This window comes from Haliotis rufescens, unplaced genomic scaffold (genome assembly GCF_023055435.1).
Source record: "Haliotis rufescens isolate VD_foot unplaced genomic scaffold, xgHalRufe1.0.p SCAF_9, whole genome shotgun sequence".
Lineage (NCBI taxonomy): Eukaryota > Metazoa > Mollusca > Gastropoda > Lepetellida > Haliotidae > Haliotis > Haliotis rufescens.
The window spans coordinates 12,383,005-12,403,700 of NW_025964383.1; the positions used below are offsets into that span (position 1 = coordinate 12,383,005).

The window sequence follows — 20,696 nt, forward strand, 5'->3', positions numbered from 1 at the left end:
GACCAATGCGTGACATATAACATATAACACATGCTACATTTCACCACTTTCTAAAGGCCTTGTGTATTCACTGCTGCAGTTATGTCACTACATTATTTATTTATTATTTATTTTATGTACATTGTTTATTTATTATTTATTTTATGTACATTATTTATAGCATTATTTATTAGGCTATGCAGCATTGCTTCAGTATAGCGAGGGTCGTATGTCAGAACATGTTTACTGACAAACACACCGGGTTGGGGAGTGCATTGCTCCACACCACGACGTCACTACGGAAGGCTGAGCCGAGACTGAACGGTATTCCAAAAAGATTTTTCTTCTCGCCAAACAGATATAGCCATTATACACCAAGGTAAGTGACACAACGCCACCAGTGGGTCTAGTCCGTGTAATAAAACCGGTATACAACAAGGTAAGTGACTGTCGTGCCACAACGCCACCAGTGGGTCTGCCGTTCGACAAATATAGCCGTCATACAACAAGGTAAGTGATTGCCATGCCACAACGCCATCAGTGGGTCTACCGTCCGACAAATGTAGCCGGTATACAACAAGGTAAGTGACTGCCATACCACAACGCCATCAGTGGGTCTAGTCCGTGTAATATATCCGGTATACAACAAGGTAAGTGACTGCCATACCACAAGCCCTCAGTGTGTCTATGTCGCGGGGATATACACGCAGAACAGTGTCTTGTGTAATCCTTGTACGAGTGATACCCTCGTAAGGTCACGACGAGGTGTGCTTCATCTGCATGCCAACAGGTTTCACCTGTATTCATATACGCTGACATTATACATGCCTCTGAACATCTGAGATGAAAAATGCACCTGAACAACCCTTGTATCCCACATCTCTCCACACAACCCCCCCCCCCCCCCCCCCGTCACCAACACACACACCCTAGCCCCACACCCCTCCTAGCCACCGCTCACGACGGCCACCCCTCCACACCTTCAGCCCCTCCCCTCTCCCAGTGTTATTAAAGTAGGAAACGACCCGCCAGTAGTAGCAGTTTGTCCTCGTCCGTAGTAAAACGGGAAAAACAACACTATTCAAACAGCCCACTACGTAAATAAAATGCGCATATGTGTTTTTAACACTTCAGCTGTCGAGATATCTCGTATGGCGGGTATACAAGGACATTCAACAGGTCCTGTTAACTCAACACACATTTAAGACACATTACATTACCGCATCCCTACACTAAGGGCCTGGCACACCAGTACCACGTTCTTATGGAGCACATATTTTAACTTAGGTGTAAGGACATGACACACTTTGAATCAGCCAAGCTCGGGGGCATAAAGGCTTGTTTCTTGAATGTTATGTAGCTTGCACGTATCTTTGTATGTGTCGACAGAACGTACTCAGATTAATATTCAGAGTTTGTATGTTCAGATTAATGCTGGGTGTTCAGTGAGGTGTAACAGACTCATACATGCCATGAATCCGCTGTTAACGACCCCGCGCTTCGCTCTCCTTCGGCTTTTCGTCCAGCCTGCGGGGTTGGGGCGACTTGGTGTGGCGGGAGTCAGTGAGTGAGTGAGTGAGTGTGGTTTTACGCCGCTTTTGCAATCCTCCAGCAATAGTGCGGCGGGGGACACAGGAAATGGGCTTCACACATTATGCCCATGTGTGGAATCGAACCTGGGCCTTCGCCGTGACGAGCGAACGCTTTAACCACTAGCCTAGTGGGGGGTGGGGGTGCAATAAAACTAAATGAAATGGTAGATGAATGCAAATAATTTCAAGAAGTATAGAAACGTGTAGTTTTTGTTAAAGAAACATATGACCAATTGATTCACACACACACATACACACAGTTACAGACACGCACACACGTGCACACAAATGAAATCACACTCGCGCACAAACACATACAATAACACACACACACACATACACGCACAAACACACTCGCACACACACTCGCAAACACACCTACACACACATGCAGTAGGAGATAGCATCCTATTGGACATATATGTGTGTGTGTGTGTGTGTGTGTGTGTGTGTGTGTGTGTGTGTGTGTGTGTGTGTGTGTGTGTGTGTGTGTGTGGCAACTCCCTCACCGACATCCTGGATTCCGAAGAGGCTCGTGCACGTTGTCATAGCAACAACTACCCACATATAGTACCACTAGATAAGTATATAGGTATCTTGCATATGCACAGGGATGCATGTGTTAACTGTGTATGTGTAAAACACGTGTTGCATGACACTTGTGATGAATTTGTTTTATTGAAGAGCAAACTTGCACTTCTGGTTGATTGATTGATTCTTTCATTCTTCACTGGTTCATTGGCAGCTTTACAAAACTAATCGAGAACGAATACCTGAAAATATGGGTTAATTCAAATCATATGTCAATGGCTTTGCGGTAACTTGGGTGTGTGAACTTTTCATAGAAAATATGATATCATAAAACTGGTTTAGAAACCCCGATTTGGTCAACGCTAAAACAAAATGGCCGAACAAATGACTCGATGACACCTTTGTACATCATAGGTTAGCCTGACAATAAATAAATATGAAATAACAAATTATTTCAAATCGAATACCGATCACCATGTGTGAACTTGTAACTAGTTATACATACTGGTCATAAAAACAGGGATAGCTTATACTAGAGGAAGCAAACTGTCAACAAAGTTTAATATTTATATATACAGTCGGATCCCATTGTCTCCAAGGTATCGATATCTCGAACATATACTCGGTCCCAAACTGCTTTTTTCAATTCGAGATAAACAATACATGGCGTTATCTCGAACTTTGAACCTTTATCTCGAAGTTGGCATCTGCCTCATTCACAGTTATGAGAAGCGCCAATAAGCATGTCGCGTAGCTGTGAGGTTTATCAACATTCCGGATATCTCGGGGATGCAACACGGTCCCGTTAGGTTCGATATGCTGAATGTCAGTAAGTATGGCTTTACCCGCGTTTAGCAATATAATAGGCTAGCAATATCATCATAGGGAACACAATAAACTCTTTAACTAGGCTGCGCCAGCGCCCCTTTTACCTTTGAAGATAAGAGGTAAATCAGGTCATCTTAATGTCATCTTAACGTGCACTAATGTAGTTGTTGTGCACCAATTTAGATAAATACGGGTGCTCCATGGAAACACATTCCTGACAGTTGCACGTAGTCAAGCAGAGGTGTAGATGATATGATACGTCATGTTCAAGGTTATTGACTACCTCAACGGGTTTTTGTTACATCTCACAGCACGACTACCTCAACGGGTCCTTGTTACATCTCACTACAAGAAGACTACGTCAGCGGGTCTTTGTTACATCTCACTACAAGGCTACGTCAACGGGTCTTTGTTACATCTCACTACAAGACTACGTCAAAGGGTCTTTGTTACATCTCACTACAAGACTACGTCAACGGGTTTTTGTTACATCTCACAACACGACTACATCAACGGGTCTTTGTTTCATCTGACTACAAGGCTACGTCAACGGGTCTTTGTTACATCTCACTACAAGATTACGTCAACGGGTCTTTGTTTCATCTCACTACAAGACTACGTCAACGGGTCTTTGTAACATCTCACTACAATACTAACTCAATGGGTCTTTGTTACATCTCACTACAAGACTACGTCAATGGGTCTTTGTTACATCTCACTACAATACTAACTCAACGGGTCTCCGTTACATGTCACGACAATACTAACTCAACGGGTCTTCGTTGCATCTCACAACACGACTACGTCAACAGGTCTTTGTTACATTTCACTACAAGACTACGTCAACGGGTCTTTGTTACATCTCACTACAATACTAACTCAACGGGTCTTTGGTATATCTCACTACAAGACTACGTCAACAGGTCTTGTTACATCTCACAACACGACTACGTCAACGGGTCTTTGTTACATCTCACTTCAAGACTACGTCAACGGGTCTTTGTCACATCTCAAAACAAGTCACCGTCAACGGGTCTTTGTTACATCTCACAACACGACTACGTCAACGGGTCTTTGTCACATCTCAAAACAAGTCACCGTCAACGGGTCTTTGTTACATCTCACAACACGACTACGTCAACCGGTCTTTGTTACATCTCACTACAAGACTACGTCAACGGGTCTTTGTTACATCTCACTACAAGACTACCTCAACGGGTCTTTGTTACATCTCACTACAAGACTACGTCAACGGGTCTTTGTTACATCTCACTACAAGACTACGTCAACGGGTCTTTGTTACATCTCACTACAAGACTACGTCAACGGGTCTTTGTGACATCTCACTACAAGACTACGTCAACGGGTCTTTGTTACATCTCACTACAAGACTACGTCAACGGGTCTTTGTTGCATCTTAATACAAGACTACGTCAACGGGTCTTTGTTACATCTCACTAGAAGACTACGTCAACGGATCCCTTTTACATCTCACTACAAGACTAACTCAACGGGTCTTTGTTACATCTCACTACAAGACTACGTCAACAGGTCTTTGTTGCATCTTAATACAAGACTACGTCAACGGGTCTTTGTTACATCTCACTAGAAGACTACGTCAACGGATCCCTTTTACATCTCACTACAAGACTAACTCAACGGGTCTTTGTTACATCTCACTACAAGACTACGTGAACGGGTCTTTGTTACATCTCACAACGAGACGACATCAACGGGTCTTTGTTACATCTCACTACAAGACTACGTCAACGGGTTTTGGTAAATCTCACAACACGACTACGTCAACAGGTCTTTGTGACATCTGACAACACGACTACGTCAACGGGTCTTTGTTACATCTCACTACAATTCTACGTCAACGGGTCTTTGTTGCATCTTACTACAAGACAACGTCAACGGGTCTTTGTTACATCTCACTACAAGACTACGTCACCGTGTTTTGGTAAATCTCACAACTCGACTACGTCAACGGGTCTTTGTTACGTCTCACAACACGACTACGTCAACGGGTCTTTGTTACATCTCACTACAAGACTAGGTCAACGGGTCTTTGTTACATCTCACTACAAGACTACGTCAACGGGTCTTTGTTACATCTCACTAAATGAGTACTTCTGCTGTATCTCATTACAAGAACTCCTGTTTATGTTTCAGGTTAAGATATGACTGGCGATGCTGTTGGGGGCTCCACAGCCAAGAGGAAGATCGCTTTTGCTGTGTTCCTTGTCGTGTGTCTGGCTGTCGCTCTCACTGTGGGACTCGTCCTTAATTTCCTAGAGGAGGAAGTACAACCAGCCGAGTAGGTGCCTCAAACATATTCTAACTCTCCTGTCTCCTTCCGTCATTTCCGCGGTCCTTCAAATATATTCTTTCCCACCTTTATTCCCCAACAGGTCTTTCCCCTTTCATCCTCATTCCTCTCCATCCCTTTTCCCTTCCCCATTTTACCTCATCTTCTCTCTCCGTCTCTTCTGTTCGTACTCTTTCCTTCACCCCTTCTCTGTGCCAGCTTTTGACCCCATCTCCTTTTCCTCCACTTAAGTCTTTACTCCTTACTTTCTCTGTCTCTCACTCTCCAGTTCCTTTTCACGGTCACGTCTACTGTTTTGTCTCTCTCTCTCTCTCTCTCTCTCTCTCTCTCTCTCTCTCTCTCTCGTAGAGATTCAAGGTAGGTTTATAGTACCCCAACAACCCATGCTTGTTGTAAGGAGACTAAATGGATCGGGTGGTCAGTGGCGGTGACTTGGTGGATTGCACGTCAACGTTTCAGAGTTACATGGATCGTTTCTCAAAGTATCAATGGCCCGGCCTTTGTATCCGAATGAAAGAAAGATTACAAGTGTGTTGCCCAGATAAAGCGCAGATTTTAATGTTGTTGTCAGTCACTGGATTGTCTGGTCCAGACGTGATTATTTACTCCCTCATATAGCTGGCTGAATGTGGAATTAAACAACCATGAAACAAAACAAACAAACACTAGCGAAGTAGTCTGTGGATGGTGTTTAAGTAAGATCCTCAGATGTTTACCGGGTACCGATTATTCTTGCAATGTCTGCGTTTGGTTGATGCGTTTCAGGATCGGCAAGCGTTCAGATGTCATCGTTGATTGTCATCCAGAGTCTGACGCTACAGAAGAGAAGTGTAAAACAAGGGGGTATGTAGTTGATCTGCCAGTACGATACCGTGTCATTTGTACATCATCTTCACGGGGAATGATCTCTTGTATGTCACGAAAGAAGTAAAGACCTGTATCACTACCACACTAAGTTGAAAACGTTGTAGTGGCTAGAGCGTCCGCCCGGAGGGCGGAAGTTCTGGGTTCGAATCCCGGCTGCGTCAAACCAACAACACTTTAAAAGATGGTACTTGCAGTTACCCTGCCTAGCGCTCGGCATGGAGGTGATAAAACAATGACTAGTTGGCTCGGAGTCAGCATCCTGTGTCTGAGTGGGAAGTCCATGTTTAAACTGCCACATGGTATCTCAGTGAGCTAGCACTGTAGAAACCGGCATAAGTCCGCACCTGTACACGCAGCCACACAAACATGCAATATAAGTGCAGTAATCTTGAACGCGACGTTAAACCTCATTTGCCCTCACATCATACTGAGATAACAGGCAGATCTAGAAAGGGGGGAGATGGGGGTGCATGGACGAGAGGAGCTTTAAGGGAGATCGGGTATGTTAGAAGTACACGCAGAACCCTGTGGTTATATATTTTCTGCCAAATTGTACGAATACTAAACGCGAACATTGCCAAATCATAAAAACCAAACTTACTTTCCTGAAAGCATTATATGACTGAGCTACAGTTCAAGGTGGCGTTATGTCACGCGTTCACACTAATAAAGACCCATACTCCATTTGGACTCTCCTTCCGTACAGCTGTGTATGGGCACCGGTGTTTGACGACCGCGCCCCCAAGTGTAAGTTCCCCGCTGGATATGGCTACAGGATTGTGGGTGACGTGAAGGAGACACCGATGGGCATGCGCATTGAACTGGCGCGGACGCCTCATCCTCAGTACCTGACTGGGTCGGCGTCTATTGACAGCATCTACCTCGACGTGGAGTTCCAAACCGACGCCCGCCTCAGGTTCCGGGTACGTTGACGACTTCGTCATAGACACTTTCTGGAATACGCTAATGGAATGATGTATGGGAGATTCTATATACTACGAACGAACATTGCCCATTGGTATTCACCCATTGGTAATATACATGTCCAATCAAACACCGATGTGTCGAACTTTGATGTGTCGAAGTACTGTTGTCTTTTTTTTCATTATTTTAGGTTGTGTCGAACCTCGGATAACTCGAAGTATTTACGTAGGTCCTTTCAACTTCGACACAACCTTGTTTGACGGTATGCTACTCAAAAGAATAATGTTTCAAGGTTTGTCAGCACCATACCCTTGCTCGTGGGTTTCACCGAAATGGTAAACGTCTGAGACCTGCATCACTACTTCGGGCTTTCCTCCCACATTAAGCTGACATGCCGTGATATAACTGGAAAACTGTTAAAAGCGGCGTTAGACCAAACTCACTCACTCACTCAATAATTATAATCACGGTCACTAGCCCAACAACCATATCAAACTTACACACGTGTGCCCAACACAAGTACCATGCTCCTGTGATTTCCCCCCAGTTCTATCCCAAGAATGGCACAAGATGGGAGATACCGGATAGCGTTCTGACCATAACGTCTCCTAGCACCAAGGCGACCGAGACTTCGCGGCTGTACAACGTGACCATCGTGGATGATCCCGTGTTTGGCGTCCTCGTCACCCGGACGTCTGACAACCAGACAGTGTGAGTCGGACTAGGCAAACCTGTACACATTGGTATTGTTGATTAAACACGTTTTATACAAACGTCAAACATGTAGCTGTTACTTTAGCAACAGGAAACTGTACCCAACTCCATTCTTCTATGAATTTGGGAATAATCGATTCCGACTGGTCAATCAGAGGTTTCAAATCTCGATCGGCCCAGAAGCGAATTTACCTCTTTCTCGGTCATGTGGGGTAGTAATATCAAAGCCTCATCTGAGACATCTCCGTATCCAACTGTGCTATATCACTAATTGATTCATGTCCAGTTCCTCGGCAGTTACACGGTAATGCATATGTCTCCTACACTCTCTTATCTCAATGTCTCCTCACCCGTCTGCAGATTCAACACAACCCTGCCAGGCTTCGTCTACTCCGACCAGTACCTGCAGCTGACCACCCGCCTGGCGTCCGACAACGTGTACGGCTTCGGAGAACACAACCATCGCCAACTCCGCCATGACCTCGGCTGGAAGACGTGGAGCATCTTCACCAGGGATGTCGCGCCCGTTGTAAGTCGTAGGTCCGATGAACTTCGATTGTTCTAGTTTATCGTCTACTTGCGACAGCTTTAGCTCTATGAAAGCTATGGCTTACTGCATCAGGGGATTGTTTTCAGCTCTAACGCTTGAAAGCCACGACCATGGACAAACCTAGAAACATAATCAGGTTGAACCTCATCTTCCCGAGGCAAGAGAGTAAACTGACTTTAAAAGTCCAGTTTCCACCCTTGCAGAACTAGGCTGGAATTCCTGGGCTCGATCGTAGCGCCACCAGTGGCTATTACGAGTAATTTCCTTTCTATGCCTCTCCTATTGACCAATGGGATTCAATTTCTCGTATCACTTGCATTTGCTTCAAACAAAACGGTGGCGCCCAGTCAAGACGATCTGATCGATAATCAAGATCTATATTGTGATAAAACGAGTCTTACATCGCGAAGTGCATCAAATCACGTGAGCACCTTGATTAAAAACATGAAAAGATTTAGAAAATATCTGTTGACAACGAGTTAGCGGTGCATATGCTTTGCAAATCCTGCAGTCGACCGAAATCTGCATGACACTTTACAAACCGGATTTCGATTTTGGCGCCCGACTTTGATTGGACTATGCATAGAGTCATTAGTCCAGCCAAAATGTAACTCCATAATACCAACCTAGTTCGGCAAGGGTGGAAACTGGACTTTTATAGTCAGTTAACTCACTTGCCTCGGGAAGATGGTCGAACCTATGTTCACAGTATTTTGTTTCTGAACATAATTAATATCTATGGAATACGTGCAGACGTGTGTGACCAAGGGACGCAACTCTGCACTGCGAATTCCCAGCTACGATTTCACAGTATTTTGTTTCTGCACAACTTAAAGTGAACATAATTGTTATTTATGGAATACGTGCAGACTTGTGTGACCAAGGGACGCAACTCTGCACTGCGAATTCCCAGCTACGAGTTCACAGTATTTCGTTTCTGCACAACTTAAAGTGAAGATAATTAATATCTATGGAATACGTGCAGACTTGTGTGGCCAAGGGACGCAACTCTGCACTGCGAATTCCCAGCTACGAGTTCACATGCCACAGTAATTCGTTTCTGCACAACTTAATGTGAAGATAATTAATATTTATGGAATACGTGCAGACTGTGCCAGGAAGTAACGTGCATGTACAGGCGTTCGTGACACGCTATAACGCAGGTATGTAACGTTATAATGGGGCACATTACTTCCAGGATGGGTGGAACCTGTACGGCGCTCACCCCACCTACATGAACGTGGAGGACGGCGGTAGTGCCCACATGGTCTTCCTCAAGAACAGCAACGCCATGGGTAAGAAACACACTTTCTACGAATGATGAAAATATTTTATGTTCTGATCAAAACAAGTAAACTACGGTTATAACGAACTCAAAGGGACCACTAATTTTAATTCGTTATAACCGTTGTTCGTTGTAAGCAAATGTACGGAATATATACAGCAAAGAGACAGGACCAAAAAATAGTTCGTTATATCCGTCAGCTCGTTATAAGCGTGTTCGTTATAACCGTAGTTGCTGTAATGATTTTTTTTCCATTACCATCAAACACCAAATTAAAATAAGCCCTGATGTCAAACACACAAGTGACACGACTACCGGAGTACATGCTTAAGAAATAGGGGTTGTTTTGAGGTTCAGCATATATCAAACACCCATACTATCTATTATGAACAAACTCACTCTCAAATTTTCATAACTTTAATAAGAAGAAATCCAAGGACGTTTTAGGGTAGGAAAGCCCATTCATTCGTCATTTTAATCACAACACAATATTCCCGTGGTAGATGACACATTCCGAATATCCCTTTATGTCCAAAGGAAACAATGAAATATTTTGTCCAACATTTTGTGCCAAAATATATCCAATGTGCGTCGTAAAAGAAGAGGAAAGTGTATATTTTGGATGACACTTATGTTAACTACTACTCACAAATGGCATGACTGATTTAACGTGTGGCATAAGTCGGTGCTCACACTATCAACCACAAGTTCACCTCCCACGGGTTTGATACTGTTTAGCAGGTCGCCCTGTTGATCTACTTAATGTTTAACGACTCCCTTACTCTCAACAGAGGTGTTCCTGCAGCCGTCTCCACACCCGGCCATCACGTTTAGGACTATCGGCGGCGTCCTCGACTTCTACATCTTCCTCGGCCCCTCACCTGGGGAGGCAGTACAACAGTACACGGAGGTAACTGAACCCAAATTGTCGCTTACTCCTGTCAATGGGGTAGTCTAGTGGTTAAAGCGCTCGTTAGTAAGTCAGAAAAGAATGACCACTTTGATACAATTTGTGATTCCAATTTCTAATATTACATTTGAAGTCACTGAAGTGCTATATTGTATGTATAAACAGTGAAAATGAATATCGTTTATTCACATTTAGTGTTATCTTGTATATAACTTTGTGTATTATGTTACAATATGATGCTTATGTCATGTGTATAGGCTGTGGGTAGACCTGTCATGCCCCCCTACTGGACGCTGGGCTTCCACCTCTGCCGCTGGGGCTACACTAACATCACCGACCTGAGGGTGGTCATCGACAGGAACAGGGAAGCCGGGATACCATATGTGAGTAATAATAGCAATAATGATGAAGACAATGATGATGATATTTATAATTATGACAATATTGCTGAAATTGTTTTTGATGATGACAGTAATGATATACGTGATAATAATTGATGTGATGACGATGCTAATAACGACGTTGTTGGTGATAGTTACCGTCATGCAGCGTAAAACAAACATTTGGCTGATAGTGATGATGATGATGATGATGATAGCGATGACGATATTGCGACGTCAACAGATGTTGATGCTATTACTGTATGTAAAGCGACTGTTGACAGTAGGGACAATTTCATGGTATAGGGAGGCGATCTGCCTAATCGATATGTCCAAATGTCAAATTGATCGGTCGGTCCCCGCAGGACGCCCAGTGGGCCGACCTGGAATACATGTACAACAAGTTCGTCTTCAGCTACGACCGCGACACCTTCGACGGACTCCCGCACCTCGTGAGGGACCTTCACGACCACAACCAGAAGTTTGTTGTCATCGTGGTGAGTAGACGTGTGGTCTTGGTGGTTTGACGTGTCATCGCAATGAGTAGACGTGTCGACGTTGTGAGTACACGTGTTGTCGTGTTGTGTAAACCTGTCATCCTGGTACGTACACGCGTCGTTGTTGTGAATAGACGTGTCATCGTGGTGACTTTGTTTACCGTTACAAGACTTGTCTTCGTTGTGAGTGCACGTGACATGGTGGTGATTAAAATTGTGTATTCGGCAGGGAAAAGTCGATACCACATTTATTATTAACAGTGTAACTTATGTTTATTTTAATGTACTATAATTTTACTGACTTTTCTCACACTACTCACGAGGCGGATTCAGTTGTCACGGAAGTATCCATGTATTATGATGCCATACCATTCTAGCGTGACGTCATGTCCGCGTCACAATTGTAGGAGTTAAGGAAGGAGGAGATTAGCACAGCTTTAGTATTTAGCAATATCGATATCTCCTAACTACACGTCTAGATATATAGTCCCATGTTACTTTGTTAAAAAACACATATCACAATGTACTCGCATTTCTTATGCAGGACCCTGGACTGGGCAACGACCCCAACATCAGCAGAGACATACAAAACAATAGTCCCGGTTACGACGTCTTCAACGATGGCGTCAGGGAGGGGGTGCTGGTGATGACTCCGAACAACTCAGGTCCTCTCATAGCCGAAGTATGTATGTGGGATGTTTACTTGTAATGGCTGAAACAACAGATGACCCTTCACAAAATGAGCACATAGCTGGAGACAGCCTATTCTTTTGTAACCCATGAACTGGTATAGGTTAGCTTCAGATTGTCATGAGAGGTGATTAAAATGGATCAGGTTGTCGTGTAAAGTGATAATTGTTTATTTGTCTTAAGATGGCATATACATATAAAAACATACAAGACATAAACATTATGCCAACCTCCAGCCTTCTTGGGCTTATAAAACATGATTTTTAAAATACAAATCGTAAGACATGAAAAAAATGATAACAAAATGAAAAAATAAATAAAATGATTATGATAATAATAATATACACAACACAATACATACTAAAAAGACAGACACACACACACGCACACACACGCACACCAACACACCAACACAACATCGTGAGATGAGGTGGGTGACTGCTGTGTGTTACCAACTCAGTTGTTTGCCGTTGTTCCAGGTATGGCCAGGCACCACCGGGTACCCTGACTTCACCAACCCAAAGACAGAGGCCTGGTGGGAGAAGTGGGCACAGTATTTCTATAACAACGAGAGTATCGAGTTTGATTCCATGTGGATCGTGAGTAGTGCAATGCAACCAAGTTATCTCCCCATAATGGGCTTGTGGGCTCCACTTGATCTTCGAATGTCCCTCCCTGTTGTTTGGTTTAAAAGATAGGTCTTGTAGTGAAATACACTACATGTTTTCCAATTTACATGTATAATCAGATCCTTTTCAGAACTTCATATCAGACAATTATACAGCCACTCACGCATCTCAGTAGCTTGCAAGCATCTTCTTTCTTGTCGTTCTCTGGCTGTAAATAAAAGGCACTGTAAGATTCCGACTATGCCCCACTAACGATGATAACAAGAGTTCTCGAAAACATGAGCGATTCCTGCCCCCACCGGTGACACAAACACGCGCACAGCCAAATGTTCATCTGAACAGACGGGGAAACATGGTAAAGGGGGAAAATGGGGAATTCATTTGGACATGGGTTTGGTCACTGATGCCTCAGATGTGGAAATGTCCTCCACATGTCTACCATAATACCTGACTAAGGCAGGGAATGCTGTAACCCTGATCAAACAACGCTTGAATCGTATGACGCTCTTTGAAATATACGTAAAAAGGATGTTCAATTGTACTTTAAAATATACAATGTACCTTAAATGTAGGAAGCAAATCTCAAGTATTCGTCTAAATAAAATGCAGTTTCTTTAACACTACTGTGTATGAATGTCGACTAATTTCAACACCACATAGACTTCACATAGACCCAGAGTTCTGGCATTCACATAGACTCGGTACTTGGGCCAGAGACTTCACATAGAACACCCAGAGTTCTGGCATCCACATGGACTCGGTACTTGTGCCAGAGACCTCACATAGATCACCCAGAGTTCTGGCATCCACATGGACTCGGTACTTGGGCCAGAGACCTCACATAGATCACCCAGAGTTCTGGCATCCACATGGACTCGGTACTTGGGCCAGAGACTTCACATAGAACACCCAGAGTTCTGGCATCCAAATAGACTCGGTACTTGGGCCAGAGACTTCACATAGACCACCCAGAGTTCTGGCATCCACACAGTCTCGGTACTTGGGCCAGAGACTTCACATAGACCACCCAGAGTTCTGGCATCCACATTGACTCGGTACTTGGGCCAGAGACCTCACATAGATCACCCAGAGTTATGGCATCATCCATGGCCTCGGTACTTGGGCCAGAGACTTCACATAGACCACCCAGAGTTCTGGCATCCACATGGACTCGGTACTTGGGCCAGAGACTTCACATAGACCACCCAGAGTTCTGGCATCCACATAGACTCGGTACTTGGGCCAGAGACTTCACATAGACCACCCAGAGTTCTGGCATCCACATAGTGAGTGAGTGAGTGAGTTAAAATTTAACGTCGCATCAGCATTATTTCAGCCATATAGCGACGAGACCAAGTTAATATATATACAATTTGGTTATTAATGCAATGTCATATTTAAAAACAATTGATGAAACATATTGGAGCATACTATATTTAAAAACAATTGATGAAACATATTTGAGCATAACAATATCATTTTGACAGTTTAAAACACGGGCTATACGCCACCAGTAACCAAAGCTAGGCCACCTCACTGGGGCTCATGGGGACTTACAGTGCTTCTGCTTCCTGCATGATACCCCAGCAGGATTTACGTCATCACTTTAGCCACTGGTGGTTGTGCACAGTACTAGCCAATATTAAAAAATACTCATCAATGAGTTGGCATAAAACACTGGTTGATGATAGTTACATCAATTACTATAGGATTACGTGTCACACAGGGGGACAATATTTTTACGCTACGTTAACCTCCTGGACAGAGCCTTTAATAATGTCAGTTGCTGATAGCATCACACCAAATTTAAAAACAAGCATTTAATTATTCACATACATATTTAAAATTAATTATACAGACCAATTTCTTTCAAGGGAAAAGAGATCTTTCAGATTTATGCTTTGATAATGTGAATCCCTTGCGATTGCAAAGTCGCATCCACATAGACTCGGTACTTGGGCCAGATACTTCACATAGATCACCCAGACTTCTGGCATCCACATAGACTCGGTACTTGAGCTAGAAATTCATATAGACCACCCAGAGTTCTGGCATCCACATAGACCAGTATTGTTTCTATTAGCTTGAGTGGTGTGATGTATTTGTGCCAGGTCACGTATTTTGTGATGTAGCAACTGTACTACGGCATTTATCCTGGAACAGTGAGTGAGAAATTATAGCTGAATTGCTTACCAGGGTCACATGACGTTTCAATGTTACGAAGCAAAGTGCCCATTTATACATTCTTCAGGACATGAACGAACCGTCAAGTTTTATCCCCGGATCTGTAGACGACTGTGAGAAAAACAAGTGGAACAATCCGCCATATACCCCAAGTAAGTGGAACATCCAGCCATATACCCCAAGTAAGTGAAACACCCCGTCATATACCCCAAGTAAGTGGAACACCCCGTCATATACCCCAAGTAAGTGGAACATCCCGACATATACCCCAAGTAAGTGGAACACTCCGTCATATACCCCTAGTAAGTGGAACACTCCGTCATATACCCCTAGTCAGTGGAACATCCCGACATATACCTCATGTAAGTGGAACACTCCGTCATATACCCCTAGTAAGTGGGACAACCCGTCATATACCCCAAGTAAGGGAAACAGCCCGCCATATACCCAAAGTAAGTGGAAAAACGTGCCATACACCCAATGTAAATGGAACAACCCACCACACGCCCCAAGTAAGTTCAACAACCCGCAAAACGCCCCAAGCAAGTGGAACAACCCGTAATATAGATTACCCGCCTTAAAGCATAGGATAATAATGTGATTATTGCAGACATCTTGGGCCGCGGAAAGGACGGGCGTATGTATGACAAGACTCTCTGCATGGATTCAAGACACCACCTCGACAGCCACTACAACGTCCACAGTCTGTATGCCCACACACAGGCCATACAGACATACAAGTGAGTTAACAGGCCATACAGACATACACTTGGGTAAACAGGCCATACAGACATACGAGTAAACAGGCAATAAAAAGACATGCACCTGGGTAAACAGGCCATACAAACATACTTGTAAACAGGCCATAAAGACATACAAGTAAACAGGCCATAAAGACATACAAGTAAACAGGCCATACAGACATACAAGTGAGTAAACAGGTCATACAGACATACAAGTGATTAAATAGGCCATACAGACATACAAGTGAGTAAACAGGACATACAGACATACAAGTGAGTAAACAAGCCATACAGACATACAAGTGAGTAAACAAGCCTTACAGACACTCAAGTGAGTAAACAGGCCATACAGACATACAAGTGAGTAAACAAGCCATACAGACACACAAGTGAGTAAACAGGCCATACAGACAGACATGTGGTTAAGCAGGCCATACAACATACAAATGAGTAAACAGGCCATACAGGATATATATACATACAAGTTAGTACACAGGACACGCATACATACAAGTAAATACACATGACATACAGACATACACGTGCGTACACAGGACATACGCACGTACAAATGAGTTGTCTCCCTGTTGATGAATGTCGTTTCCATGCAGTGCTTTGGCGAGTATGTTCCCCGGCAAGCGGCCGTGGACGATGACCAGATCATCGTTTGCGGGCACGGGGAAGTACGCCACCAAGTGGATGGGGGACAACCAGTCCCGCTGGGAACAGATGAAGTGGTCTATTATCGGTATGTCACGGGTTAAACGCTATCGCTTATAACTATAACTATAACTATAGAGCGGTCGAATGTGACGGGTTGAAACACTGGATAACCGTACTCTAGTGGCTAGTCGTACTACACAGCGTTACACTCTTCTGGCTAGTCAAACGTCAGGTAGTAAATCATCGATGGTTATTTATACGTGACGGGTTGACATTGGAGAGGCTGGTCATGCGTCATGGCTTGAAACATCCCTGGCTAGATGGATGTGACGGAATGACGCTCGTCCTATGATGAGATGGCACACTCCTTATTTTCTCCCTATCACTCCCTCCCTACTAATATAATAAATTGTCCATCTGAGGTGTCTGGATCACTGGAAGTATTTGAATATCTTTGTATTATCTCCAGGTATCCTAGAGTTCGGGCTTTTCGGCTTTTCGTTGGTAAGAACTCTTGATTTACACACTATTAACTGTTTCCATTACAAATGCACCTGTTTACTCGAGGATCGTGAACACGAACTCAACCTTCGTATAAGCGACCAGCACCAGATAATGTCCAATGAGTCTCCCAATGCTGAGACCCCTGAAGGCCTCAGATCGTATCCCAATTGCGTGGATCGATGCCCATGATATTGATCACTTGATTGTCTGGTCCACACTCAATTATTTACAGACCGCCGTCATATAGCTGGAATATTGCTGAGTGCGGCGTTAAACAACAAACCAACCAACCCAATGCTGAATGGTGTCAACACCTGTGTTTCTACATGTACACGCCCTGAGGAACGTCAGTATGGCAGTCTAGTCAGAGCCAGGTTTCAAAATTCCATCCAGTTATTATGCAGGCAGCAAGTCAATTTTTTATCGTAACACCGGCAAACCGGCATTGACGTGTTCTCCATGTGAGTTATCTCCCCTTTTGTTGCAGAACGGCGCGGACATCTGCGGGTTCTGGTACGAGGCGGAGTATGAGATGTGTGTCAGGTGGCATCAGCTCGGCGCCTTCTACCCCTTCGCCCGCAACCACAACGCCCTCGGGGACGCCCCTCACATTTTTAAGGTGGGTGCTGGCCATAGGATTTTGGTGGTTTTCTTTTTTTTCATTTCGATCGGTACACACAATATTGTAACCTTGGTTGGCCACAATTGTTATATATACTTATTTTCTTTCAAAATATGGGTTTAATTTCAAATATACTACACAAAGAACCATGATGATGAAAGAAAAACAGCGTTTGATGTGCTTAAAGCCCCATCTGCGGTAGGAACTACCTCACTCTAGTGGGCGGAGCTTATAAGAGTGACACAGGTTTTAATTCCCTGCGGATTCCTTTTGTGGCATGCCAAGTATTATTTGCATTACATACTTCCAAACGATGTTCTGATAAATATTTGTTCACACTAGCATTTCTGTCATGTGCGTGAACATTGATTTCAACATTGTTTTCATCAAGATGGTCATACAATTTTCGAATACCATGCATTTCATGTCGCTGGCTACACGGATCATCCTCTCTTGTCACTACTTCGGCATGGACACATTTCTTGGTCTCGCAACTCAAAGCGACAATGTCGCTCTCGGCTGCATTTTTTCTCCACCCATGACGAGCATCTGTCATAATGTCAATGCCTCGATAATCTTCTTTCTGATCAATAGATTTCAACAATGTGATACACACAGCCTCGTTCGCCGCGTCATCACACGATTCCATAGCCATATCACTAACAATGTCACAATGTCGATCATAAAGCGAATTGACGAATGCCTAAGAACAAACTCCCAAGTTAGCATGTGTACAAAATCTTTCATATTGTACAAAACGAAGTCCAGACATCAACACGCCATGAACAATGCGAGTATTCGCTTGAAACTTTCCCCCTTCAATATGTTTAGACGTGTCCCTTTTTACACAATGCTGACCACAACCGAAGGAAACTTTTCCGACATGTCCAAATCTGCTTATTTCATTAAGTTTTAAGGCGTGCGTACAGTTCTCTTGAGTTGCATGATAATGAACCCGATCAGTTAAATTCTGTAGCGCTGACTGAGTAACAACGAAGAGTTCCTCGGACGTGTCTGCACGCGAAGATATTTGATAAGAAGGTGTTATCAACAATTCACGTTCAGAAGGTTCGGTCTGTTCAAAAGCACCCCGTCAATGATGATTCAATTAAAAGTCAAACACTTCACACAAAACCGAAGAATTAGAAACTTCAGAAATTTTCTCAGCCATGGTTAATTTAACAGCATCTAACTTGTTATAGACTGACAATTTCTCTTTGTCATCACTCACATAAAAACGAATAGTTCGAGAAACGTTAGTAGCCGACGATAGTTTTCTTTTTTCATTTCGTTGTTTCACCGTCTCCGAAGAATCGGATGGCCGTTTTCTTCGAGGATTTTCATCCCGAAATCTTGGTACATCATCCATGGTAATTATTTAGTAGAAACAACAGAAACAATCTAGATCTAGTGCAAAATACGAACACTTAAATAGGTTTATTTTGAATTCAAGTGATTGCAAACAAACTCTAAATTCCGATTTTCAATGTTTCTGTGAAAGTACGATCAGTACGACTTGGTATGTCACAATAGCCTCTCACAGCGAAATGACAGTCTGAACTACACAGTAAGCTCAGCACGCGGGAGCATATGCAAAAACTTTATCCGCGAAGCAAGGTGTGCTTCTCATGATGTCAATCACTGGATTGTCTGGTACATCCTCGATTATTTCCACAACGGCGTCATAATTATGACTGGAATATTGCTGAGTGTGGAGATAAGCAAGAAACATAAACAAATCTGTCTTCAAATATAGCATTCACTTACAGAAATACATACCAACACAACCTGTAACAATAATAATTAATAAAAAATTTCCGCGAAGCAAGGCGCGTTTTGGGGCGTTCTGATCGCAAACACAGAACTGAAAAACAGACCATATACTCGGTATATGGTCACTGTGAAAAATAAGTATATGTCTGGAATAAAACCAACACACAACCTATTCGGACTGATTAAATCCATTTTTTTTCCACTGATAATGCATCAAATGTTGAAATACAAAAACAATCTCGCATCAATGTTATGTAAACAAAGTTGCGAATGAAGGTGACCTTCGACACACTCCAACCTGATCAGGGTTATGACCCCGGGATGCAATAATAAATAAAAATGCATTTTATAGTAAAGATTTGTTTTCGTTGATATTATTATTAAAAAATGATGTACGTGCTATTTCTAGATTGCCATTATTTATATATATAATTAAAAAATGGGATAAGGCACGACTTTTTTTAAACCAATGTGGGTTTCTTCTAATTACTGTCTAAAACTTTTTGCATGCCCCCTTACCGACCACGCGATCTCCTAGCAACCACGCCCCGAGCGCGCATCCAAACTGGATTACTGCTTACGACAACTGTTAAATAGTTTGCAAGTTACCTTGTCTTGAATATGAGCATCAAACATTTTCGTGTGACGCTTAATTTGACAGAAGAGTTGTATGAGATGATTAGGGGAGCCTTTGGTCATTTCGATTATGACATTGATGACTTTCTCGTGGAGAAAGTTCCAATTGATGATGACATAATTCCGGCTGCCAACTCGAATCAACAAGATGGCGCCTCTCTTCCCGCCCTTGCAAGTTTAAGAGAAACATTGTCAAATTCATTGCCGATTCTTGGTATTGGTTGTTCAGTGTCACAGCCAGATTTAATTGTGAAGCCAGTTGAAGGAGAAGATGCCTGCTCTCACTGTTTTTGTCAACCATGCGTGACACAGCACAGGCATTCGTGGTTAGGGAATGGCGCCCCACCAAGTTGCAGAAATTCGTCGATTCGGAAACAGCGCTACAAATACTTCTGGACAGAGCTGAACAGATGAAATGCTTGGAGAGATCCCAGATACTTGGACATGAAGAGACGGATGTTAAACGTAGGCGCGGATGCGGGATTGGTGTGGACAAAACGTGAAGTGATGCCAGATTGTGTCTTGAAACTTGTGCGCGATTTATATCCAAATCCACCGAAAAAAACAATACATGGGACACATGTGGATCTAAATATAAAACTCGTTTTGATGTGTGAAAAAAATTGTGAAAGAAAAGGAATCAGTGATTAAAATTTTCTTGGAATATGTGCATTGGATTTTTCGTTATCGTAAGTACAAGTACATTATCTGAATGGTCTATTGTAGGTCAGAGCATCTAGTCTTGTTTCGTTGCCTTTTAATACATTTGGTATCAGTTGGTTTTGTGCATTGTTATGTTGATAGACGTGACATGTTGAGGTGGTGTTGTCAAAGTAAGAAATATTGGCGCAACTTCAGGTTTT

General features: G+C 43.2%; 1 protein-coding gene across 8 annotated transcripts in view; it reads left to right on the forward strand.

Annotated features, from left to right (window-relative positions):
- Positions 1-205: 205 nt before the first annotated feature.
- Positions 206-20,696, forward strand: part of LOC124112457 (sucrase-isomaltase, intestinal-like) — a 65,441-nt gene continuing 44,950 nt past the window's right edge. The window contains exons 1-17 of one of the 8 annotated variants that reach the window (XM_048391525.1): positions 208-358; positions 5,106-5,250; positions 6,028-6,105; positions 6,836-7,052; positions 7,601-7,764; positions 8,128-8,296; positions 9,516-9,612; positions 10,394-10,512; positions 10,770-10,895; positions 11,258-11,389; positions 11,934-12,071; positions 12,559-12,678; positions 14,960-15,044; positions 15,503-15,632; positions 16,247-16,383; positions 16,768-16,802; positions 17,290-17,445. In XM_048391525.1, coding sequence (XP_048247482.1) covers positions 5,114-5,250; positions 6,028-6,105; positions 6,836-7,052; positions 7,601-7,764; positions 8,128-8,296; positions 9,516-9,612; positions 10,394-10,512; positions 10,770-10,895; positions 11,258-11,389; positions 11,934-12,071; positions 12,559-12,678; positions 14,960-15,044; positions 15,503-15,632; positions 16,247-16,383; positions 16,768-16,802; positions 17,290-17,445 — 2,040 coding nt within the window. In that variant the 5' untranslated portion in view covers positions 208-358; positions 5,106-5,113. Of the gene's footprint in view, positions 490-5,105; positions 5,251-6,027; positions 6,106-6,835; positions 7,053-7,600; positions 7,765-8,127; positions 8,297-9,515; positions 9,613-10,393; positions 10,513-10,769; positions 10,896-11,257; positions 11,390-11,933; positions 12,072-12,558; positions 12,679-14,959; positions 15,045-15,502; positions 15,633-16,246; positions 16,384-16,767; positions 16,803-17,289; positions 17,446-20,696 lie in introns of all 8 variants that reach the window. The other 7 variants (XM_048391526.1, XM_048391527.1, XM_048391533.1 and 4 more) reach the window with 7 other exon arrangements.